The 26,338-nt window shown below is 47.6% G+C and overlaps 1 protein-coding gene across 1 annotated transcript in view; it reads right to left on the reverse strand.

The window, feature by feature from the left end:
* LOC139279635 (spondin-1-like) overlaps window positions 1-26,338 on the reverse strand; it is a 425,839-nt gene that overhangs the window by 83,487 nt on the left and 316,014 nt on the right. The window contains exon 6 of the mRNA XM_070898744.1: window positions 17,699-17,763. Within this exon, the coding sequence (XP_070754845.1) occupies window positions 17,699-17,763 (65 nt within the window). The remainder of the gene's footprint in view (window positions 1-17,698; window positions 17,764-26,338) is intronic.

Here is a 26,338-nt window from a genome sequence, read left to right on the forward strand (position 1 = left end):
GGGAAAGGAATAGAAGGATATGCTGATGGGGTGAGATGAAAAGGGGAGGAGGCTCGTGTGGAGCATAAAACCGACATGGATCAGTGGGGCCGAATGGCCTGTTTCTGTGCTGTAAATATTTTGTAATACAATGCAAGCATCAACAACAACTTATATTTTGTACAGCACGTTTAATGTAGCAAAACGTCCCAAGGCGCTTAACAAGAGCGATATCAATACAAACATTTTTGACACCGAACTACAGAAGATATCAGATGACAGTAGCTTGGTCAAAGAGGTAGGTTTTAAGGAGGATCTTAAAGGAGGAGAGAAAGGTGGAGAGGCGGAGAGCTTTAGGAAGAGAGTTCCAGAGCTTGGGGCCAAGACAGTTGAAGGCACGGCCGCCAATGGTGGTGTGATTATAATCAGCAACGCGATGCACAAGAGGCCAGAATTAGAGGAGCGCTGAGATCTCAAAGGCTTGTAGCATCTGAGAATCTAAATGCACAGTAACAGCATGTGCTGGATAATTTGATCAACAGCTACATTCACGACTGTGGCTTCTCCCACCCACTTTCAGTGTGGAGGCTCAGGGACCGGAATTGCCCTCTGCACCATTAGAATTATCTGGCGAATTTCTGCCCGAATCGATGGGACAGGGAATAGAGGGAAATTAACCCTCTTTTGTCTCCAAAAATCATCAGGGTGGTGTTTGGGGCAGCAGAGGGGCGGAAGAGAGTCGGGAGTGGGGCGGAAGGCGGGCAGTGTCTTCTGCGTCGTGCTGGCATGTTTCAACTTAAAGGGGAGGGACGCTGCGAGGCCTACGTCGAGCCCACTGGGCCACCAGGCAGTGTTTCGGCCGGGCTAGCGGGCCTGGTATCCAAAAGGGGGCAGCCTATTGGAGGCCCAGCCGAACCCGTGGCCGCCACTGTCGAGTCGGCCAACAATTAAAATAAAATGGTGGCCACAGCGGTGCGCCCTCCCATTTAAGGGCGGACGCGCCGCCCAGCCACTGGCAGTTTCCCGCCGCTCGAAGCTGTCGGGGGCATCGACAAGCGGTTGATCAACTGTTTGAGGGCAATGTTGCTTCCGGGGCGGGGACCAGGCGGTGCTCGCTCTAATGACGTCACGACTGCCATTCGCACAGGAACGGGGCGGATACATCTGCCTCATAAAACCAGGAGAGCAATGCCTCAATCGTCGGAGAGTCCGCCCCGAATGGCAAGAACTAATTTCTGCCCCGTAAGAGGTGGTAACTGCTCTTTAAAAAAAGAAGTATTTTTGGCCCCTCAGCATCAAACCCAACCACGCCCAAACTGCGTTGCTGCCCAGAGTGGGTCGGCAGAGACATCACCTGCAAGACCGACCTATCCAATCTGGGCTGAGCCCCTGTAACCAATCCACAGACTTGGGTTTCTCATGGAAAAAAAATGAACATAATCCCATAGTGTTAGCCATGACTCAGTGGGTAGCACTCTTGCATTGGTTCAAGCCCCACTCCAGGGACTTGAGCATCAAATCTCAGCTGAGGGAACGCTGCACTGTCGGAGTTGACATCTTTTTAATGAGTTGTTAAACTGAAGCCCCATCTGCCCTTTCAGGTCTGTAACACCCGAGGGGTGAAATTTGGCGCAAAAGATTCCGTGGCACTATTTTGAAGAAGAGCAGGGGCGTTCTCCCCAATGTCCTGGCCAATATTTATCCCTCAACCAACAAGCATTACTAAAATAGATTAACTGGTCATTATCTCATTGCTGTCTATGGGAGCTTGCTGTGTGCAAATTAGCTGCTGCATTTGCTACAGTACAACAGTATCTGCACTTCAAAAGTACTTCATTGTTGTAAAGGGCTTCGGGGCATGCTGATTTTTTGAAATTTGCAAGTTCTTCTTGTATTGATGGTGATGAAAATCTCTTGTGACGAAGACACTATTGAAATTATTGACTCATCACAATTCAATGGGGTGACCTTGCAACCTGCAGCGGGAGCATAGAACTGCTGCTGGGTACCCATCATCTGTTCTACATAACACCCGAGGGGTGAAATTTGGCGGGTTAGCGCCACCCGTTAGTGCCACTGACGCTTGCTAACAGGCCACTGAGCACCTCCCGCGTGAGCACCGTGAACATCAGTGAAGGTTTAGCGGCGGTGCTGACAGTTTGCGCTGCGCTCGCTAGCGCCGCCTACTCGGTGACGTTCCCGAGTGTGCGACGCCACTGTAATCCCACGTTCGCAAACTTCAATGGCCTGCCTACGGTAGCGCCTGGTGCTGAGACCGGCGGGGGAAAGCAGTCGGTCCGGCGATGATCCCGGGGCGATATCGTCCGGAGTGCAAGGTAAGTGCTGAAATGTCATTTTTTTCAACCACTATGTATTTGTGGCAGCAGTGGGGAAGTGTGGGTGTAGATCATTGACATTTTCCACAGGATTTTTTTTCCTTCTTCAGGCGTCCTGGTGCCATAAAATTGAGTCAGCCTCCTGTGCTACTGCTCTGTCAGCGCCCGTAGAGGAGTGAGGAACGCTTCCCTTTGCGCTCCACTCTTCTCTTGGGGCGAAACAACTGAATATCCCTCAATGCGGGCGGCACCAAATTTCGGCCCCCCAATTTTCATTTACAATCAATGGAATTGAACATTGGAGCGGTTTCTAGAACGGGTGGCGAACCCATAATTCAGATTGATGCACAGCCACCTCCAGATAGCTAGAATCACCTTCCCCAAACACTCAGGAAAAATCCCAGATTCCTATTAATAAAAGTGAAACCACCTCTGCTTCCTCCACCACCGGCGCACCATGTCTGCAGTGTGTGCCATCTACAGGAGTCACTGCGGCAACTCGCCAAGGCTTCATCGACAACAACAACAACTTGTATTTATATAGCATCGGTAATGTACATGACATTAAAAAATCTGCGATATGTGGTCGGAAGCTCATTTGAGGGTCAACTATGACACCAAGGTGACAGCACCTCCTAAACCCACAACCTCTACCACCTAGAAGGACCAGGATAGCAGACACATGAGAGCACCATCACCTCCACGTTCCCCTCCAAGTCACACACACCATCCCGACTTTGAAACATACCACCGTTCTTTCATCGTCGCTGGGTCAAAATCCTGGAACTCCCTCCCTAACAGCACTATGGGAGCACCTTCTCCACACGGGACTGCAGTGGTTCAAGAAGGCGGCTCACCACCACCTTCTCACGGGTTGGGCAATAAATGTTGGCCATAGAAACAATGGGCCCAAGTTTCCACATGATTCGTGCCTGATTTTTAGGAGCAACTGGTGGAGAACGGACTATTTTAGAAATCGCAATTCTCCACATTTTTTTTTCTGCAGTTCTAGTTTAGAACAGAATTTTTTCTTCAAAAGGGGGCGTGCCCGGCCACTGACGCCTGATTTGAAAGTTTCCACAGTGAAAATGTACTCCAAACTAAAGTAGAATGGAGCCAGTGAAGATTTTTGTAGAACTGAAAAAACTTGTTCTACACATTAAAAAATCAGGCGCAGGTTACAAATTAGGCGTCCAGAACGAGGTGTGGGGGGGAGGGGGGGAGGGAAGGGAAGTCATTAAATTCGACAATAAATCCTTATTTATACTTCTACAAATATTATACAAATAAATCCAACCTGAATAAACATTTATAAGCCAAGAAAAGATTAAATAAACCATCTTCCTACCTGTGTGAAAGTGCTTCAGCCAGGGAGAATTCTGCAGCCGTTCGTGCCGCTGAGCGGGAGAGAGAGAGAGAGAGAGGGAGGGAGAGAGGGAGAAGGGGGGGAGGGAGAGAGAGAGAGGGGGGGGGGAGGGAGAGAGAGAGGGGGGGGGGAGGGAGGGAGAGAGAGAGGGGAGGGAGGGAGAGAGAGGGGGGGAAGAGAGAGGGGGGGAGGGAGGGGGAGAGAGAGAAGGGGGGAGGGAGGGGGAGAGAGAGTGAGAGAGAGAGAGAGGGAGGGAGAGAGAGAGGGGGGGGAGGGAGGGAGAGAAGGGGGGGAGGGAGGGAGAGAGAGAGGGGAGGAAGGGAGAGGTGGGGGAGAGAGAGGGGGGGAGGGAGGGGGAGAGAGAGAGAGAGAGAGAGAGGGAGGGAGGGAGAGTGAGGGACGGAGGGAGGGAGAGAGAGAGAGGGGGAGGGAGGGAGAGAGAGAGAGGGGAGGGAGGGAGAGAGAGAGAGGGGAGAGAGAGAGAGGGGAGAAAGGGAGAGAGAGAGAGCGGGGGGGGGGGAGAGAGAGGGGGGCGGTTGGGGAAGGGAGAGGTCAGGTCGGATTGGATCCAGTCCGGGAGTCGGGAGTCGGGTCCAGTGGGGGGGGGGGGGGGGGGGGGGGCGGGTCGGGTCGGGGAGCAGGAGCGCGGGTCGGGTCGGGTCAGTCGGGGGTGGGGGGGGGGAGCGGGTGTCGGGTCTCGGGTCGGGGCGGGGGGAGGGGGGGAGCGGGTGTTGGGTCGGGTCTGGTCGGCGGGGGGGGGCGGGAGCGGGTGTCTGGTCGGCGGGGGGTGGGGGGGAGCGGGTGTCGGGTCGGGTCTGGTCGGTGGGGGGAGGGAGCGGGTGTCTAGTCGGCGGGGGGTGTGAGGGAGCGGGTGTCGGGTCGGGTCTGGTCGGTGGGGGGGGGGAGCGGGTGTCTAGTCGGCGGGGGGTGTGGGGGAGCGGGTGTCGGGTCGGGTCTGGTCGGTGGGGGGGGGGGGAGCGGGTGTCGGGTCGGGTCTGGTCGGCGGAGCGGGGGGGAGCGGGTGTCGGGTCAGTTCAGGTCGGCGGGGGGGGGGGGGAGGAGCGGGTGTCGGGTCTTGTCGGGGGCGGGGAGCAGGAGCTGGCCGTGAGAGGAGCCTTATTCACGCAGCCCCAGTGAGGCCGTTCAGCCAGGGCGAGGGGCTGCGTGCTTCAGGCCCCTCCCACACAGTTTGGCGCCTGGAGCTACTGCACTTGCGTGCCGACTGTAGCGCCGACAGCTCGTGCTGGCTGCGCCGAGGGCCAGAGGACCTGTAAGTAGGTGGAGAATACCGAGGATTTTTTTAGGCGCCGTTTTAGGCGCGAAAAACGGGCGCCCAGCTCAGAGGGGCGCCCGTTTTTTTTCTTGTGGAAACTTGGGCTCATAGAAACATAGAAAATAGGTGCAGGAGTAGGAATTCGGCCCTTCTAGCCTGCACCGCCATTCAATGAGTTCATGGCTGAACATGAAACTTCAGTACCCCATTCCTGCTTTCTTGCCATACCCCTTGATCCCCTTAGTAGTAAGGACTACATCTAACTCCTTTTTGAATATATTTAGTGAATTGGCCTCAACAACTTTGTGTGGTAGAGAATTCCACAGGTTCACCACTCTCTGGGTGAAGAAGTTTCTCCTCATCTCGGTCCTAAATGGCTTACCCCTTATCCTTAGACTGTGACCCCTGGTTCTGGACTTCCCCAACATTGTGAACATTCTTCCTGCATCTAACCTGTCTAAACCCATCAGAATTTTAAACGTTTCTCTAAGGTCCCGTCTCATTCTTCTGAACTCCAGTGAATACAAGCCCAGTTGATTCAGTCTTTCTTGATAGGTCAGTCCCGCCATCCCGGGAATCAGTCTGGTGAACCTTCGCTGCACTCCCTCAATAACAAGAATGTCCTTCCTCAGGTTAGGAGACCAAAACTGTACACAATACTCCAGGTGTAGCCTCACCAAGGCCCTGTACAACTGGAGCAACACCTCCCTGCCCCTGTACTCAAATCCCCTCACTATGAAGGCCAACATGCCATTTGCTTTCTTAACCGCCTGCTGTACCTGCATGCCAACCTTCAATGACTGATGTACCATGACACCCAGGTCTCGTTGCACCTTCCCTTTTCCTAATCTGTCACCATTCAGATAATAGTCTGTCTCTCTGTTTTTACCACCAAAGTGGACAACCTCACTTTTATCCACATTATACTTCATCTGCCATGCATTTGCCCACTCACCTAACCTATCCAAGTCGCTCTGCAGCCCCATACCATCCTCCTCGCAGCTCACACTGTCACCTAACTTAGTGTCATCCGCAAATTTGGAGATACTACATTTAATCGCCTCGTCTAAATCATTAATATACAGTTTAAACAGCTGGGGCCCCAGCACAGAACCTTGCGGTACCCCACTAGTCACCGCCTGCCATTCTGAAAAGTACCCATTTACTCCTACTCTTTGCTTCCTGTCTGACAACCATTTCTCAATCCATGTCAGCACACTACCCACAATCCCATGTGCTTTAACTTTACACATTAATCTCTTGTGTGGAACCTTGTCGAAAGCCTTCTGAAAGTCCAAATATACCACATCAACTGGTTTTCCCTTGTCCACTCTACTGGAAACATCCTCAAAAAATTCCAGAAGATTTGTCAAGCATGATTTCCCTTTCACAAATCCATGCTGACTTGGACCTATCATGTCACCTCTTTCCAAATGCGCTGCTATGACATCCTTAATAATTGATTCCATCATCTTACCCACTACCGATGTCAGGCTGACCGGTCTATAATTCCCTGTTTTCTCTCTCCCTCCTTTTTTAAAAAGTGGGGTTACATTGGCTACCCTCCACTCGATAGGAACTGATCCAGAGTCAATGGAATGTTGGAAAATGACTGTCAATGCATCCGCTATTTCCAAGGCCACCTCCTTAAGTACTCTGGGATGCAGTCCATCAGGCCCTGGAGATTTATCGGCCTTCAATCCCATCAATTTCCCCAACACAATTTCCCGACTAATAAGGATTTCCCTCAGTTCCTCCTCCTTACTAGACCCTCTGACCCTTCTTATATCCGGAATGTTGTTAGTGTCCTCCTTAGTGAATACCGAACCAAAGTACTTGTTCAATTGGTCCGCCATTTCTTTGTTCCCCATTATGACTTCCCCTGATTCTGACTGCAGGGGACCTACATTTGTCTTTACTAACCTTTTTCTCTTTACATATCTATAGAAACTTTTGCAATCCGTCTTAATGTTCCCTGCAAGCTTCTTCTCGTACTCCATTTTCCCTGCCCTAATCAAACCCTTTGTCCTCCTCTGCTGAGTTCTAAATTTCTCCCAGTCTCCGGGTTCGCTACTATTTCCGGCCAATTTGTATGCCACTTCCTTGGCTTTAATACTATTCCTGATTTCCCTAGATAGCCACGGTTGAGCCACCTTCGCTTTTTTATTTTTATACCAGACAGGAATGTACAATTGTTGTAGTTCATCCATGTGGTCTCTAAATGTCTGCCATTGCCCATCCACAGTCAACCCCTTAAGTATCATTCGCCAATCAATCCTAGCCAATTCACGCCTCATACCTTCAAAGTTACCCTTCTTTAAGTTCTGGACCATGGTCTCTGAATTAACTGTTTCATTCTCCATCCTAATGTAGAATTCCACCATATTATGGTCACTCTTTCCCAAGGGGCCTCGCACAACGAGATTGCTAATTAATCCTCTCTCATTACACAACACCCAGTCTAAGATGGCCTCTCTCCTAGTTGGTTCCTCGACATATGGGTCTAGAAAACCATCCCTTATGCACTCCAGGAAATCCTCTTCCACCATATTGCTTCCAGTTTGGTTAGCCCAATCTATGTGCATATTAAAGTCACCCATTATAACTGCTGCACCCTTATTGCATGCACCCATAATTTCCTGTTTGATGCCCTCCCCAACATCACTACTGTACACAACTCCCACTAACGTTTTTTGCCCTTTGGTGTTCTACAGCTCTACCCATATAGATTCCACATCATTCAAGCTAATGTCATTCCTAATTATTGTATTAATCTCCTCTTTAACCAGCAATGCTACCCCACCTCCTTTTCCTTTTATTCTATCCTTCCTGAATGTTGAATACCCCTGGATGTTGAGTTCCCAGCCCTGATCATCCAGGAGCCACGTCTCCGTAATCCCAATCACATCATATTTGTTAACATCTATTTGCACAGTTAATTCATCCACTTTATTACGGATACTCCTTGCATTAAGACACAAAGCCTTCAGGCTTGTTTTTTTAACACCCTTTGTCCTTTTAGAATTTTGTTGTACAGTGGCCCTTTTTGTCTTGCCTTTCTCTGCCCTCCACTTTTTCTCATCTCCTTTCTGTTTTTTGCTTTTATCTCCTTTTTGTTTCCCTCTGTCTCCCTCCATTGGTTCCCATCCCCCTGCCATATTAGTTTAACTCCTCCCCAACAGTACTTGAAAACAATCCCCCTAGGACATTGGTTCCGGTCCTGCCCAGGTGCAGACCATCCGGTTTGTACTGGTCCCACCTCCCCCAGAACCGGTTCCAATGCCCCAGGAATTTGAATCCCTCCCTGCTGCACCACTGCTCAAGCCACGTATTGATCTGTGCTATCCTGCAATTCCTACTCATGCCTGTGATGCCAACATAGCCCAACACGATTAAAAAAATCAACGATACAACATTTTGGTGACTAATCCAGCTGACACATTAACCCGTTTATTTAACTGCCCTGCTCAACATGCAGGCAGAGAAATGACAAATTCTGAGCTTCCCCTTTCGTCTAAAATTAAAGTTCGAGCGCAGAAGTAAGAAAGCTAGGGGAAGGCAATTAAAAATCGGAAACTAGACCAAGTAATAATATGCTCCTTATATGTAAATGTCAAAGTTTGGTCCTGATTTTTCACTCCCTCTCTGAAGAATAGCAGTGAGCAACATAGCCAGAGCTGTTTAGAAGTTAGAAAAAAGATTAAAGTAGCAACAGTCGGTTATTAGATGGCCCTGGTTAGATTTCCTGCACTCTACCTATTTATGAGCTGCGATTATAACCTTCTGATGCATCAAATAAAATATATTTTCTTGTGAAAGCTTTGAATGATTCTTCAACAATCGCTCACTTGAAATACTGATACAGCCTTCTCCCCCATTCAAGATTTCAATGGCGTAAATTCTGAGGGAGTATATTTAACGGAACTGAGTCCATGTGATTAGCGTGAAAGCGAAACCAACTGAAAATAGATATTTTAAATAAAGGAGAAAAAGGAGGCTGTGAGGGAAGTGTTAATGACGGAAAGGGTGGTAATTTCCATTAATGGTCTCCCTTTGAGTGCAAAAAATCCAATTCCCTCGGCTGCCTATTGTATTCCAAAACTCTTTGAATGTAAATTTTGCCGACTTAATAGGTCCACACTCAGGAGACACCAGAGGAAATCAGATTTGCGTTTTTAAAGCTGTTCCATTAATGGGAATCGTCACTTATCGACACGCTGCTCCTTCCTTGCCGATCTCCTTTGTGAAAATCATTCTGCGGCCCTCCCTTTTCCAATGGAAACCTGGGTTTAATTCTTTAAGTAGGGAATAGCGATAATCCGAAAAGCTAAAAGATTAGAATTAACTTGGCTGTATCTAACTCATTACCAGCCTGTTATGTACAAAGTCTATGCAGGGTAAAAATAGTTTTAATAATGCCGCTGTTTAGATATTCATGGGATTGACTTTAGCTGGCAGGAATTAATATTCTGCCAAATTCTCTTTGCTGTATTTCATTTTGAAGTTAACCCTTTGTGTGCTGGCAGAGAATTGGTTTACTCGGCCTGCGTGAGGCTGCAAGCGACAAAGAGGAGCATGCGAGTCAATAATTGCTCCCTCCCTCAGAAACTACAAAGATAAACATCGGCATGGTCAACTCTGATAGTTAGATTGGCCAGCAGAAACAAGGCAGCCAAGGTTAAAAGAGGTAGAATTGATTTTTTTTGAGAAAGACGTGCATTTATATTCACCTTTCACAACCTCAGGACACCTCAAACGCTGGAGAGCAAACAAAGCAAATTTGAAGTGTAGTCACTGTTGTAATGTAGGAAATGCATCAGAAAAATGTGCGCACAGCAAGCTTCCACAAACAGCTATGTGATAATGACCGGACAATCTGTTTTACTGATGTTGGTTGAGGGATAAAGTTGGCCAGGACACCGGGGATAACTCCCCTGCTCTTCAAAATAGTGTCATGAGATCTTTTACACCCACCTGAGAGAGCAGACGGGGCCTCGGCTTAACGTGTCTTCCAAAAGACGGCACCTCTGACAATGCAGCACTCCCCCTCAGCACTCCGCTGGGAATGTCAGCCAGGGCTTTTGTGCTCAAGTCAGGGAGTGCGACTTGAACCGACGACCTTCTGACTCAGAGGTGAGAGCGCTACCCACTGACCCACAATTAACACCTCAGCTAGAAACTTGGAAGGAAGAAAGCAATGGATAAGAAAGATGTTAGTTCCAGTGCTGGTGAGGTGTTTAATTTTGCTACAGAATCCCCTGTGGCATTGCTCACATTACCCCATAGGATCCTCGGGGGAATGGGGAGGGGGGTGGGGGGGGGGCAGGGGAGGTTTTCAACTGTTTGTTTCCCGCCTGCAAAATGGGTGACCAGTGGAGGAAAATCTGTTGAGGCCCTTGCACAACATTTGCCTGGCTGATGTTTCAGGTGGGCCTTTCAAGAGCGGCCTGGCACTCGTGTCCAAAACAGGCAGTTTAAAGGTGTTAACCAGAGCCCTCTGCTTGTCGCAGCATCCCAATAGTCGATTTTCACGGAGGAAGCGGAGTGGCCAACGCAGCACTTTTCTCCAGGCGTTGAGAGGCTGCTGTTCCTTAAAAGGAACTCCGGAGGCTCTGTCCAAAAAATGTACGCTAACACCCTCCGTAAACCCGAGCTCACCCAAAGCTTTGCTGCCCCATCCTAACTCTCACAAAGTCCTGTTCACCCATCACCCCCTGTACTCGCTGACCGGCACTGACTCCCGGGTTCATCAATGCCTCAAACATAAAATTCTCATCCACGTGTTGAAATCGCTCCACGATCTCACCCCTCCCTATCTCTGTAATCTCCTCCAGCCCCACAACCCCCCGTGATCTCTGCGCTCCTCTAATTCAGGCCTCTCGTGCATCCCCCACTTCCTTTGCCCCACCATTGGAGGCCGTGCCTTCAGCCATCAAGGCCCTAAGCTCTGGAATTCCCTCCCTAAACCTCTCTGCCTCTCCACCTCCCCCCCCCTTTCCCTGTCTCTGTACTTGCTTAAAACCTGTTACATCTCTAACTTTTTCCAGTTCTGACAGGAGGTCATCAACCCAAAACGCTAACTCTGTTTCTCTCCCCACAGATGCTGCCTGACCCACTGAGTATTTTCCAGCATTTTCTGTTTTGATTATGCAAATATCTTCTTTTGTTCCAAGTGAACAGCCTGGGGCATTTCTCATTGACAAACATGAGCAACTGCCTAAAGGGAAGCCCATGGGACCACTTCAGCCCATGCTCCTTTTTAGTACAGAAATTCTGTCTTCTGATCACATCCCTCAAACCCTCTTAGCTAACTATATTGTTTTTTGCCTTGTCGGTGTGCCAGTGTTAGCAGCTTAATCTGCGCTGTATCTGCATTTGCAAACCTCAGCAAGGGGCTTAAAACGCAAACAACATCATCATCATAGCAGTCCCTCGAACGGCAGCAGAAGGTATGAAGAAGGTAATGGAAAATATTGGGCTTTGGTTTCATTATGCCACTATTTTACTATAATACAAGAGCAGAGGGGGGGTTATGCTTGAAATGTATAAAACACTGGTTAGGCCACAGCTAGAGTACTGCGTGCAGTTCTGGTCACCACATTACCGAAAAGATGTGATTACACTAGAGAGGGTACAGAGGAGATTTACGAGGATGTTGCCTGGACTGGAGAATTTTGGTTATGAGGAAAGATTGGATAGGCTGAGTTTGTTTTCTTTGGAACAGAGGAGGCTGAGGGGAGACCTAACTGAGGTGTATAAAATTATGAGGGGCCTAGATAGAGTGGATAGGAAGGGTCTATTTCCCTTCGCAGAGGGGTCAACAACTAGGCTAATAGATTTTTAAAAATTGGTAAGAGGTTTGGAGGGGATTTGAGGGGAAATTTCTTCACCCAGAGGGTGGTGGGGGATCTGGAACTCACTGCCTGAAAGGAAGTTAAGGTAGGAACCCTAACCACATTTATAAAGTACTTGGATGTGCACTTGAAGTGCCGTAACCTACAGGGCTATGGACCAAGAGCTGGAAAGTGGGATTAGCTGGATAGCTCTTTGTCGGCCGGCTCGGACACGATGGGCTGAAATGGCCTCCTTCTGTGCTGTAAATTTCTATGATTCTATGATAGTTCCTGTCTGTCACTGCTGTCTGCCTATAGGTTTTTCTAATGAAATACGCAACGACATTCGCAGAGCGATTGACAGAGTAGATGCAGGGAGGATGTTTCCCCGGCTGTGGAGTCGAGAACTAGGGGCGCAGACTCAGGGTAAGGGGTCAGCCATTTAAGCCTGAGATTAAGAAAAATGTCTTCACTCAGAGGGTTGTGAATCTTTGGAATTCTCTACCCCAAAGGGCTGTGAATGTTCAGTCATTGAGTATATTGAAGGCAGAGATCGATAGATTTTTGGGCACAAAGGGAATCAAGGGATATGGGGATCGGGCAGAAAAGTGAGTTGAAGTAAAAGATCAGCCATGATCTTATTGAATGGTAGAGCAGGCTCGAGGGGCCGTACGGCCTACTCCTGCTCCTGTTTCTTATGTTCTTATGAAAGTGTCGCTTGTATCAGTTCAGCTGTGATGACATTCAAAAAAGCTGGACACCATCCATATCTCCTATCCTCGGACTCAGTATCCACCCCCAAGCATCTCTGATACTCACCTCGATTTTAATCCACTTCACCCCTTGGCGAGGGTAGTAAGTAGCAAAGGGGTTAAAATCAGGTCGCATCCACTTACCTGGCCATCGACATCTTGGGGATAATTTTATTACCCAGGATAGGGGATTGGGGGTGGCGAGTGCAACAGGGTGGACATTAATTGGAGCCAGAGTGATCTCCTGGACTAGTTTTGATCGGCAAAGTGTGGCGGAGAGAAATTTCCCTAATTGGCCTGGGTTTTTCATCTGGTTTTTCACCTCGCCCTGAAGATGACATGGCTTTTGTGTGGGGTGGGGTGTGTATATATTGAGATGGACAAGGCCTCACAGTTGTGTGGGACAGGCTGGATGGACCAGAGGTTCTTTTCCTGTGTGTCATGGTTTTGTATTCCTCGATTTCAAAATTCTCATCCTTATTTTCAAATCCCTCCATGGTCTCGCCCCTACCTATCTCAGTAATCTCCTCCAGCCCCACAATTCCCCCCCCCCAACCCCCGCCCCCCACTCCGAGATATCAGCGCTCCTCTAATTCTACCCTCCTGAGCATCCCTGATTATAATCGCTCAACCGTTGGTGGTCGTGCCTTCTGTTACCTGGGCCCCAAGCTCTGGAACTCCCTCCCTAAACCTCTCTGCCTCTCTTATCTCCTTCAAGATGCTCCTTAAAACCTACCTCTTTGACCAAGCCCTGCGCTAGTTTCTACTTAAGCGGCTTAGTGTCAAATTTTTAATCGCATAATATTCCTGTGAAGCGCCTTGGGATGTTTTACTACGTTAAAAGCGCTATATAAATACAAGTTGTTGTTATTTTTTCATAAGAGGCATTCCACCCCACGGTGTCGCTGGAAAGGCAAACGCTAGATCCTACCTGAGCTGAAGACTGAGCTCAGTAAATTAATTTTATCCCTTCCAGCGAACTTTGGCTGGCATTTTGTGAGCCTTTGTGGGCCGACAACAGAAACCATACCTGCTCTGGGCAGATCCGGGATCCATGAGACAATGGGTGGAGTTGATGGGGACTCCTGGGTGTGCCACCAGACACAAACCCCCAAAATGCTGCTGGGACATAAGTGGGACAGCTGTCCTATTGCCCACCTGTGCCCCTACCTTGGCTGATCCTCCACTAAATCGCTTATCCCTGTCTCTGTCACCTTGACTATTCCAATGCTCCCCGGGATGGTCTCCCATCCTCCACTTTCCACCATGGCTAGCTGAACCAATCATCCCAGCTCAGCCTAAGTCCCACTCGCGCATCACTCCTATTGTCCATTGGAACTTGGTCCCCCAATGCCTCAAAATTAAACATGTTAGGGCTGGATTTTCCAGTCCTTTGCGCTCCAGGTTTTGACCCGGAGCGGCGTGAAAGGCGGCGTGAGTTTTTTTTAGCGATTTGTGTTGTGGCAGCATGGGCAATGGTTTTAGAATATTTTTAAGTTTTTTTTTAAGGTTTCCCCCCCCCTCCCTCTCGGACCGCACATGGCCCGGCACTTTCGTTCGCAAGTTTTCCATCCTTGCACCATGAAAAGTGTACAACGCCTCCCTTACCGCTGCTCCCCCAAAGCAAGGCCCAGAAGCTGAAACTTCCTTACCAAAGCGCAAACTATTCCCAACCGGTAACTTTCCCGCCCCGTCTCGTCCCGAAATCAGAAAAGGCTAAAATCCAGCCCTTCAAAGGTCTCCATGATCTTGCCCCTCTCCATCTCTGCAACCTCTTCCCTCACCCCAACATTTCTTTGTCCCTCTGATTCCAGCCTCCTATGCATCCAATACCCCTTACTTTATTTTTTCTCCACAACCTTGTACTTTTCCCATCCTCAAGTACCTGTCCATCTCCCTTTAAACATTATTTATGGAATCAGCTTCTACCACCTTTTCCAGGTAGAGTATTTCAGAACCCCCACAACTTTCTGAGTGAAAAGTTTTCTAATCAACTCCCCTCTGGATCTTTTTCCAATGATTTTGAATTCATGACCTCTGGTTATTGACCCACTCGCCAGATACTTGAGCTCATAAATCCAGACTTACACTCCCAGTGCAGTGTTGAGGGAGTGCTGCACTGTCGGAGGTACCGTCTTTCAGATAAAATGTTAAACCGAGGCCCTGTCTGTCCTCTCAGGTGGATGTTAAAGATCCCATGGCACTATTTCGAAGAAGAGCAGGGGAGTTTTCCCCGGTGTTCTGGCCAATATTTATCCCTTATTCAACATCATTAAAACAGATTTTCTGATCATTATCACATTGCTGGTTGTGGGAGCTTGCTGTGCACAAATTGGCTGCCGCGTTTCCCACATTACAACAGTAACTACACTTCAAAAAGTACTTCATTTGCCGTAAAGTGCTTTGAGTAATCCAGTTGTTGTGAAAGGTGCTAGAGAAATGCAAGCCTTTCTTTCTTCTTTCAGGTGCGGCAAAGCATTTCTGCCCCAATATCCAACAGGGCAACTTCAAGGCCATCTTTCTTAACGACAAATAAAAGTAGGATTTCTGGTGTCAAACATCAAAGTCTTAAATTTTTTTTCCAGTTAACCTCGTCACTGCAATATTACTGTTATCTCCAACTGGTCAACCGAAGGAAGGAGGACTATCCATAAAACCACAGAAGGAGGCCATTCGGCTCTTCATGTCTGATCCAGCCCTCTAAATGGCGGTAATGGTGAGGAGAGGCCTTACTAACCGGGGACAGACAGATGGACTGACCCGTCCTAAATTGTCCCTGGGCCGGGAACGGCGTGAACGGGTTTCCGCGCTACCCGTGTGGCCGCCCCTTTGGGCATGCACCGACCCCCTTCCGACTGGCGGTGACCCCCTTTTCAGCCCGCGTGGGTAATTGCCTCGTGGGAAATTGCTCCGTGGGAAATTGCCCTGCGGGAAATTGCCCTGCGGGAAATTGCTCCGTGGGAAATTGCCCCGCGGGAGCGGAGCCATCGCCGCTCGGTGCCCCCAACAGCTTTCCCTGGACGGGAAGCAGCTTGTGGGAGGGTGGCACGTCCGCCCTTAAAGGGGAGGGCCCTCTGCCGCGGCTGCCATGTTATTTAAATTGTCGGCCAACAATTACGCCCACGGGTTCGGCCGGGCCGCCAACAGGCAGCCTGGGTACCCCATCTTGGGTGCCGGACCTCTGGCCCAGCCGAAACCCTCCCTGGTGGCCCAGTGGACGCCACTAAGGTTGCTGCAGAGTTCGCAGCGGCCCTCCCCTTTAACTGAAGGGAAAGGACGTTGTGATGCATCAGCCTGGCGCTGATGACTCTGAGCAGCAGCCGCGGTGCTACAAGGGCACTTCCGCCCCACAGCCGCCCCGACCGAAATAAAGAGAGTGGTGTATAGCGGTCAACTCTCTGCTCCATGGATTTGGGGCGGAGAAAAAACAGACCCAATGGTGACTGCATCACTTTTTGGTCAGTGGGCAATTTTGGCCCCTCTGTACCTTGCTCTGATGCAGACAATTATCCATTTTTTTCCTCAAAAGACGCAAAGGTCTCTGCCTCGACCACACTCTTCGGCAAAGCATTCCATGGTCCAACAACTCTCTGTGTAAAGACAAATTTTCTCAACCTCTGTCCTCACTCTCCTGGCGAGAATATTAGACTGTTGCCCCCCGTCACAGTTTGCCCAAACCAGAGGAAATTGCTTTTTTCTCTCTTCACCCTGTTACAACGCTTCATTATTTCAAAAGAAACTGTATTAAATTTCATTGTGGCCTTCGCTGCTCCAGTGGAAACAGTCCCAGTATCTCAGGTAACTCTAGCTTCCCATCCCCTAACTGGTCAGCACAGTAAGGGTTAACAATTGCGATAATTATTCTCGATGAAGTTTATTACAGTGAGCCATTACAAAGTACGATAAAAGAAACGAGGCAAACACATAGAATATTTCCTTATTCTATTCCTTGCTGAAGGAAGCTTCACCTTCTTAAAGGCAATTAGGGATGGGCAATAAATGCTGGCCTTGCCAGCGACGCCCACATCCCAGGAATCAATGAAAAAGAATAAATAAAAACCTTTTATTATTTACTTTCCTTCAACTATATTCACCCTGACCCTCAAATGATTGAGCCGAACGTTTATTGTGAGACAACCATCTGTGCATTATTCACACACAAAAGAACCCAACATTTCATGTAGAATCACAGAAACACAGATTAATATAGCACAGAAGGAGGCTATTCGGCCCATCGAGTCCACGCCGGCTCTTTCGAACAGCAATCCAGTCAGTCCCATTCCCCCGCTCTTTCCCCATATCCCTGAACTTTTTACTCCTTCAACTATTTATCCAATTCGCTTTTGCAGGCTGCTATTGATTTTCTCCAAAGGTACAGCATTGAGAAATCTGCAAGAAAAGATTTTTTTTGGTTTGTAAATCTCTAGGGGCAGATTTTCGGCTGCTCTCTGCTCTGTTTTTCCACCCCAGAGCGGCGACAATGTCGGCAGTGAGGTATTCTGGCCGGGTGGTCAGCCTCCAGCACCCTGCAGCGATCCTTGGGTCCGATTTTGTGGCGGTGCGGAGCAGCACTGCCCGGAAGAGCTGCGCCCGGTGTTCAACTCCCCTGGTTGCGACACTAGTGCGAGTTTGGACCCGTCTGCCCCACAGTGCCCCCGAAGTGACCGCCTGAGAAATCGGTCCAATGATACCGACAGCGGAGAGGTAAGTAATGGACTCCTAAGGTAAGTGTGATTGTTTTTTCTTTTCATTTTTTTTGAGATTTGTGCTGTGGTGGCAGGGGCAATGTTTTAGGAATGCTTTGTGGCTTTTATTCCGTTTATTACCCCCCCTCACCCTCCCCCGCCAAGCGTCTCTTGGAGTGCTCCCGATCCAGCTCTTTAGCTTGGGAGTTTCCCATCCTAGTGCCCCAAAAGAGGTATACAACACCTCCCTTAGTGCTGCGCCCTCTGACTCAGGGCCCCACTACCCAATGTTACTTACTGAGGCGCAAACTGTTCCCGGGTGCTAACTTTACTGCCCCACCGTCATTACCGCCCCTAAATCATCAAAGCCAGTAATCCAGCCCCGTGGGTCATGGGTCATCCAGTCATGGGTCAAGATAATATTGTGTTGCAATTTTTTTTTCCAAAATGGCTCTGATGGAATTCCAAACTTACACATTGAGAGGTTGCCAGGCAGGCCACTGAGCTTTCGCCTTGATCACAGTCAAAACACTGTCACCCTGAAAAAGCAAAGAAGAAGAAAAATTAATGTGCTGCCCATGAACAAGGTTGCAGAAAATGTACAAAATGGTACAGTGGCATAGTGGTTATGTTCCTGGACTGGTAATCCAGAGCCCTGGAATAATGATCCACAGACGTGACCAATCAGGCAGATAGGGAATTTAAATGCTGTTCATTAAATATCTGGAATAAAAAGCTAGTGTCACAGTAATGTGACCATGAGACCAGATTGTTGTTAAAAACCCATCTGGTTCACTAATGTCCTTAAGGGAAGGAAATCTGCCATCCTTACCCAGTCTGGGCCTATATGTGCCTCCAGACCCACAGCAATGTGGTTGACTTTTAACTTCCCTCTGAAATGGCCTAGCAAACCACTCAGTTGCACCAAACCGTTACAAATGAAGTATACCTTCACCACATGGACTGAAATTAGGTGGCTCACCACCACCTTCTCAAGAGCAATTACGGATGGGCAATAAATGATGGCTTTCCAGTGACGCCCACATCCCGTGAACAAATAAATAAAGTAAGCAAACACAAAGCAAAATCAAGGAGACTTTAGAATCGGAGGTGACTATCCATCCCATCATGCATCTGCTAGTTCTACTTTGGAGCCACTTATTGAAAAGAATGACATCAAGTTTAGGGCACAGAAACAGGCCTTTGGGCCCAGCGGGTCCGTGCCGGTGTTTATGTTCCACCTGAGCCCCCTCCCATCCTACTTCATCTCACCCTATCAGCATATCCTTCTATTCCTTTCACATTCATGCTTATCTAGCTTCCCCTTAAATGCATTTATGCTATTCACCTCAACTACTCCCTGTGCTAACGAGTTCCACATTTACACCACCACTCTCTGGGTAAAGACGTTTCTCTTGAATTACTTATTGGATTTATTAGTGACTATCTCATATTGATGAGCCCTAGTTCTGGTCTCCCTCACAAGTGGAAACATCTTCTCTACACCTCCCCTATCAAACCCTTCCATAATTTTAAAGATCTCTATCAGGTCTCCCCTCAGCCTTCTCTTCTCCAGAGACAGGAGCCCCAGCCTGTTCAGTCTTTCCTGATAGTTGTAACCTCGCAGTTCTGATATCCACCTGGGAAATCTTTCTTGCAGCTTAACAAGTGCCTTACACCTTCTCCAGTGCCTATTCTACTCTCATCCCATCCCTCTCCTCTTTCCCTATACCCATTAATACTTTTCTTCGTATCCTTCTCTAAATACGTTGATTAACTCAGTTTTCCTAGCCACTCTTGGTAAAACATTCCATATTCTAATAACCCTCTACATGAAAACAATTCGTCTCAACTCCCGTTTCTTTTGCTATTTATGCTGCCACAACATCTTGCATATATATAGCACCTTAGAACATAGAAATACTACCCAAGGGGCTTCACCGAAACCTGAGAGAAGAAAGAAAGACTTGCATTTTTATAGCACCATTCATGGCCAGCGGATCTCCTGAAACTCTTTACAGCTAATGAAGTTGTTTTTTTTTAAGTGTAGTCATTGCTGTAATGTAGGAAACGCAACAGCTAATTTGCGCACAATAAGCTCCCACAAACAGCAATGTGATAATGACCAGATAATCTGTTTTAGTGATGTTAACTGAGGGATAAATATTGGCCCAGGACACCGGGGATAACTCCCCTGCTCTTCTTCGAAATAGTGCCATGGGATCTTTTACGTCCACCTGAGAGGGCAGATGGAGCCTCAGTTTAAAGGCAGCTCCGACAGTGCAGCGTTCCCTCAGCACTCCAACAACAACAACTTTTATTTATATAGCACCTTCAACATAGTGAAACGTCCCAAGGCGCTGCACAGGAGTATTATGAGATTAAACAATTTCACACCGAGCCGCATAAGCAGAAATTAGCGCAGGGGTCAAAGAGGTGTGTTTTAAAGAGCATCTTGAAGAAAGGAGAGGCGGAGAGGTTTACGGAGGGAGTTCCTGGTAGGGGGCCCAAGCAACAGAAGGCACGGCCACCAATGGTAGAGCAATTATAATCAGGGATGCTCAAGAGGGGCAGAATTAGAGGAGCGCCGACATCTCAGGGGGTTGTGGGGCTGGAGGAGATTACAGAGATAGGAAGGGGTGAGGCCATAGAGGGATTTGAAAATAAAAATGAGAATTTTGAAATCGAGGCGTTGCTTCACCAATGTAGGTCAGCGAGCACAAGGGTGATGGTGAGCGGGACTTGGTGCGAGTTAGGACACGGGCAGCTGAGTTTTGGATCATCTCTAGTTTATATACAGTAGAATGTGGGAGGCCAGCCAGGAGTGCTTTGGAATAGTCAAGTCTAGAGGTAACAAAGGCATGGATGAGGGTTTCAGCAGCAGATGAGCTGAGGCAAGGACGGAAATGGGTGATGTTACGGATGTGGAGATAGGCGGTCTTAGTTATGCTGTGGAAATATGGTCGAAAGCTAATTTCAGGGGCAAATATGACGCCAAGGTTGCGAACCATCTGGTTCAGCCTCAGATAGATGTTGGGGAGATGGAGGGAGTCAGTGGCTAGGGAATGGAGTGTCTGCACTGCACTGGAGTGTCAGCCTTGGATGTTTCCCTTGGCTGGGAATCTAGAACCAGGGGTCACAGTCTCAGAATAAGGGATCGGCCATTTAGGACTGAAATGAGGAGAAATTTCTTCGCTCAGAGGGTGGTGAATCTTTCAAATTCTCTACCCCAGGGAGCTGTGGCAGCTCAGTCGTTGAGTATATTCAAGACAGAGATTGATAGATTTTTGGATATTAAGGGAATCAAGGGATATGGGGATAGTGCAGGCCAGTGGAGTTGAGGTAGAAGATCAGCCATGATCTTATTGAATGCTGGAGCAGGCTCAAGGGACCGAATGGCCTACTCCTGCTCCTCATTCTTATGTTCTTACGTAACCTCTTGACTGAGAGGACAAAGTGCTCCCCACTGAGCCACGCTGACTTGATTTCAACACCCGGAGGAGGAAGAGAGTGTCGGACATTGGATTTGGAGATTCCTGAGCAACACAATGCCAGGAAGGGAATTATGGGATTTGTATCACATCTCTACTCTGGTATGAAACGACGCAGATCTAGAAAACCAGCAGAATTGCCTTCGTTCTGCAGTCCTAGTCACCGCGACATTATAGCACATAGGTTGCTCCTAGCGATTCCCTGACCAATTTATGCCGCGCACAAAAAGAAAACACAGAGAACTGGCAATGAAGTTCGTTTTCCAAATGAAACCCCTGTGTTTTGCATCATGCTGTGCGTATGAAATTAAAAAACTAAAAATGCAAGCTATTCTATATTCACCAGAGTAAGTGGGACCGATACACTATAAAAGTGGTGTCACACCGCAGGAGTTACAGCAATTTGGATTTACAAGGCACACTATCATTCTCATTTGACAGTCCCTGTAAGCATCTGGTAGACTTTAAACGTAATCAGTTTATATTGAGACATCTCCTTCCAATTGCGATGAGGAGTCTCTTAAATTACTCGCTGGCGATGTAGCTCCATTACTACGCTCGGGTGGAATCTAATAACAGCCTGGGTCAGATGGAGTGAGCTGCAAGGGGCCAAATTAATCCTTGTTCCATCCAGGAACTCTCAATCAGACCATCGCAATTAAGCTCCGGGCTAGGGGGGTATCTTCTGAGATCATTACAGCATGATGCTGCTTTTCCACTGAATCGCACAAATTAGTTCTTCCGAAGAGAAATTAAATTCGGTGACTTTTATATTGAGCAAACTAGGGATGGTGCAAATTTTGGACAACTAAAGGGTAAAAATGTCCACCAAATTTGTGGGCCAGTCGGTGTAAGTCCCAGGAAACCTCAAGGGGTTAATGGATGAAATTGGTGACGCGTGGTTGAAATATATTTTGAAGAGCTCCAACTGCCTGAGGCTGGGAACTGTCGATGTGATATCTGTGATATATTCTTACGACATCACTAAGAAGCTCACACACACACACACACACACGAGATTTTTTTTTAGCTGTTCTGCAAAACAAAGAACCCCTCAAAGCCTCTCCGTTGGTAGGCAGGAATATATACCAATAAAAATTTCAGCCAGGGAATCCAGAAATCCTATCCTCGTCACCAATGTGATATATCCTTACAACATCACTAAGAAGCACACTACACACACAAGATGGCTCTTAACAGAAACTGTCTTCATGTGACCTTGCCACATGATCCTTTATTATTTACAACAGTAGTTGCAGTACATCAGTAGTCCACTAGATGGCGCTCACTATTAGAATATCCAAGCGAGGACGAAGATTCTTGGGATGTGACCAACATTGGCGTGGCAGTATTTGTTGCTCATCGCCCTTAGTTGCCACGAGGACATCAAGGGTCAACCTGGTAGTGTGGCACGAGAATCACATGCAAGTCAAATTAGGGGATGGCAGTTCTCTTCTTTCCCTGAAGGACAAGAGTAAATCGGTTGTTTTTTTTTACAAGAATCCAAGAGCTTTCCTGATTCTAAAACAAGAGAAAGCAAGAACTTCCATTTATACAGCACCCTTCACAGTGTCAGCTGTGGCTCAGCTGGTAGCACCTTCAGTTCTGAATCTTCAAAAGTTGTGAGTTCAATTCCCACTGCAGACTCTTGAGAACAAAGATCTAGGCTGATGCTCCCAGTACAATACTGAGGTCGTGCTGCAATGTCAGAGGTGCTGTCTTTCGGGTGAGATGTTAAATCGAGGCCCTGTCTGCTCTCCCAGGTGGACATAAAAGATCCTGTGGCACTCTTTTGAAGAAAAGCAGGGAAGTTATCCCCGGTGTCCTGGCCAATATTTATCCCTCAATCAAAATAACAAAAACAGATTATCTGGCCATTATCACATTGCTGTTTGTGGGAGCTTGCTGTGTGCAAATTAGCTGCTGTGTTTCTTACATTACAACAGTGACTACACTTCCAAATGTAATTCATTAACTCTAAAGTGCTTTGGGATGTCTTTCTTCATTCCCGATGGGATGGATGTAAACGTTCTCCCAGTGAGACGACTAAGGTCGATTCGCTAGACGTGACCTCAGTTTACCATCTTACCTGAAAGAACTCAACTCCAGCAGTGTATCGTGCTGAAGTGTAAGCCTAGATTATTTGCTCTTCCAGGCTGATCCCCAGAATAGGATCGTATTGTGAAGAGGTCTTACCTGTTCGTGAACTGAGGCAAATGAACTTAAGAGTTGCCTGGATCACAATTGTGATCCTTTTGAGTCCTGAAGTATTTCCCCAGGCTTATCAATCCCTCTAATAATAAGCAGAGGTTCCAAAGTATCCTCCTTATCTAATTAAGGTATGTATGAGCTGTAATTGGGTTGGCCTTAAGTTCCCCTAGATTGTCACACACCTCTGCCACATTGACTTCAAAATCCTCCAGGATACGATGTCTAATGCAGGAAATGGATGGCAAGTTACTATCATCCTCCTTCATGAATACTTCAGGAAAATATTAATTTAATATTTCAACTGTCTTATCTTCAACTTGACTGCCACTTTTATCTGCTAACTTCTTCTCCAACATCCTTTCTACTGTTATGACACAGGAGGAACATTTTAATTTTGTGCTTTTGCAGCTTCAGCTCGTCTTATCTCTGGAGTCCTCTTCACAATTCTAACATCCCCTTTAACCTATATTAGCAATCCTACTCCCTTATTCCTGCAGGCTTCCTACAGTTAGATAGTCTTTTTAAATTCTATTCTGGAGTATGCTCCTTTATCTTACACTTACTTTTCATGGTGATATGCTTATATTTGCATACTCGGTTTAAAGTGTCACCTTGGCTCAGTTGGTAGCACTCTTGCTGCTGACTCAGAAGCCTGTGGGTTTGCGTCCCACTCCAAGTTTTGAAAGCACAATCGACTGGGATGAGAGGGTTGTCCTATGAGGAGAGTGTTCTGCTCAGAGCGGTCTTAAATGGAGTGGACTTAAGCAGAGCGGTTTATTTGGGAATTTGAGAAGAGGGGGAAGATTAAAGTCAATTTTATAAAGTAAACATAGATAAGTGATATTTCTAAACTAAAAAAAAATCATTAAATAAATCAGCTGATTTCTGTGTTGCTGCTGGGTGTGTTTTGCTAAGTTTTAGAGTTTATTTCTGCTCGATAGTTCCAAGTCTATTAACTAGAGGCATGGCAGGGCAGCTCAGTCCCGTGGAGTGCACATGTGGCAAGTCGTAGACACTTCGTGCAGCCTGGACGGCCATGTGTACAGGAGGTGTCTCCAGCTGCAGCAACTCGAGATTCGCGTTTCGGAGCTTGAGCGGTGGCTGGAGTCACTGCGGTGCATCCGCGAGACTGAGAGTCTCTAGTTCTGGACTCCTCAGCCAGAGGAAACATTCTCCTTGCATCTACCTGTCAAGCCCTGTAAGTCTACTCAATCTCCCCTTATAGGACAATCCTCCCATCCCAGGAATCAGTCTGGTGAACCTTTGTTACTCCCTCTATGGAAAGTATATCATTCCTTAGGTAAGGAGACTAAAACTGTGCACAATACTCCAGGTGCGGTCTCACCAGGGCTCTATGCAATTCCAATAAGATGTCTTTACTCTTATAATCAAATCCTCTTGTAATAAAGGCCAACATACCATTTGCTTTCTTAATTGCTTGCTGTACTTGTATATTAACTTTCAGTGATTCGTGTACAAGGACACCCAAGTCCCCCTGAACACCAACATTTCCCGATCTCTCACCATTTCAAAATACTCTGCTTTTCTATTTTTCCTACCGAAGTGGATAACTTCACATTTCTCCACATTATATTCCATTTGCCATGTTCTTGCCCATTCATTTAGCCTGTCTATATCCCTTTGAAGCCTCTTTGCATCCTCCTCACAACTAACGTTCTCTGTTTTCTGTTCATTAACCAATCCACAATACATGCTAGTATATTATCCCCAATCCCTTGAGCCCTAATTTTGTTTAATAATCTCTTATGTGGCACCTTATGGAATGCCTGCTGAAAAATCCAAATACACCACATCCACTGGTTCCCCCTTATCTATGCTACTGGTTACAACCTCAAAAAACTCTAACAGATTTGTCAAACATGATTTCCCTTTCATAAATCTGTGTTGACTCTGCCCAACACTATTATTATTTTCTAAGTGCCCTGTTACCACGTTCTTAATAATGGATTCTAGCATTTTCCTTACGACTGATGTCAGGCTAACTAGTCTGTAGTTCCCTATTTTCTCTCTCCCTCCTTTCTTAAATAGCAGGGTTATATTAGCTCCCCTGCTCTTTTTTCAAAATAGTGCCATGGGATCTTTTACGTCCACCTGAGAGAGCAGACGGGGACTCAGTTTAATGTCTCATGTAAAAGATGGCTCCTCCGACAGTGCAGCACTCCCTCAGTACTGCGCTGGGTGTGTCAGCCTGGTTTCCGTGCTATGAATGGGACTTGAACCCTTGACCTTCTGACCTAGGGGCATGAATGCTGCCCACTGAGCCAAACATTAATATAAGGATGTGCTTATTTGTACTACAAAAATGGCTACCATGCTCCAACCTTTGTCTATGATTGGTTCCCTTGGAGAATAAGTCACATCCTGAAGTTTCACAGGAATGTGTCACTAGAACCACCCATCCCAAGGTTTCACTGCAAATTGTAACTCGATCCACTTTGACTTCCTGAAGTGACAGAGGACAGAGCTCCCCAGAGGACAGCAAGGGCCAGCCAAAGTCCTGTACCTCAGTCCAAGTGCATGCCTCCCCCAGCCGAAGTGCCTTACCCCAGTCCAAGTGAATGCCTCCCCCAGCCGAAGTGCCTTACCACAGTCCAAGTGCATCCTCCTACCACCCTACTCCACCCCCTCACCCCCATAGATGGGGCATTGTATACGGATTGTTAACAGGTTTATTGGGTATGAAGTGAATAGTGACAGTGTCGTGACTTCTGGATATCATCCACTCCAATTATGTCCCTTGTAGGGGGTTGGAAGAACGTGACCCGTCTTCCCCTCCCTCCACCCCACCCATGTCTCTTTCTCTCTCTCCCTACCTTTCTCACCCCCCTCAGCCTCTCACTCTCCCCCCTCCCCCCCAGCCTTACTCTTACCCCGTCTCTCTCTCTCTCTCTCCCCCAGTCTCTCTCTCTCTCTCTCTCTCTCTCTCCCCAGCCTCTTTCTCTCTCCCCCCCATCCAGACTCTCTCTCTCCCAGCCTATCTCTCTCTCTCCCTCAGCCTCTCTCTCTCCCCCCCAGTCTGTATTCACTGGAGTTTAGAAGAATGAGAGGGGATCTCATAGAAACATACAAAATTCTGACGGGATTGGACAGGTTAGATGCAGGAAGAATGTTCCCAATGTTGGGAAAGTCCAGAACCAGGGGTCACAGTCTAAGGATAAAGGGTAAGCCATTTAGGACCGAGATGAGGAGAAACTTCTTCACTCAGAGAGTTGTTAACCTGTGAAATTCTCTACCGCAGAGAGTTGTTGATGCCAGTTTGTTAGATATATTCAAGAGGGAGTTAGATATGGCCCTTACGGCTGAAGGGATCAAGGGGTATGGAGAGAAAGCAGGAAAGGGGTACTGAGGTGAATGATCAGCCATGATCTTATTGAATGGTGGTGCAGGCACG

This window comes from Pristiophorus japonicus, chromosome 14, assembly GCF_044704955.1.
Source record: "Pristiophorus japonicus isolate sPriJap1 chromosome 14, sPriJap1.hap1, whole genome shotgun sequence".
In the NCBI taxonomy this organism is placed as follows: domain Eukaryota; kingdom Metazoa; phylum Chordata; class Chondrichthyes; family Pristiophoridae; genus Pristiophorus; species Pristiophorus japonicus.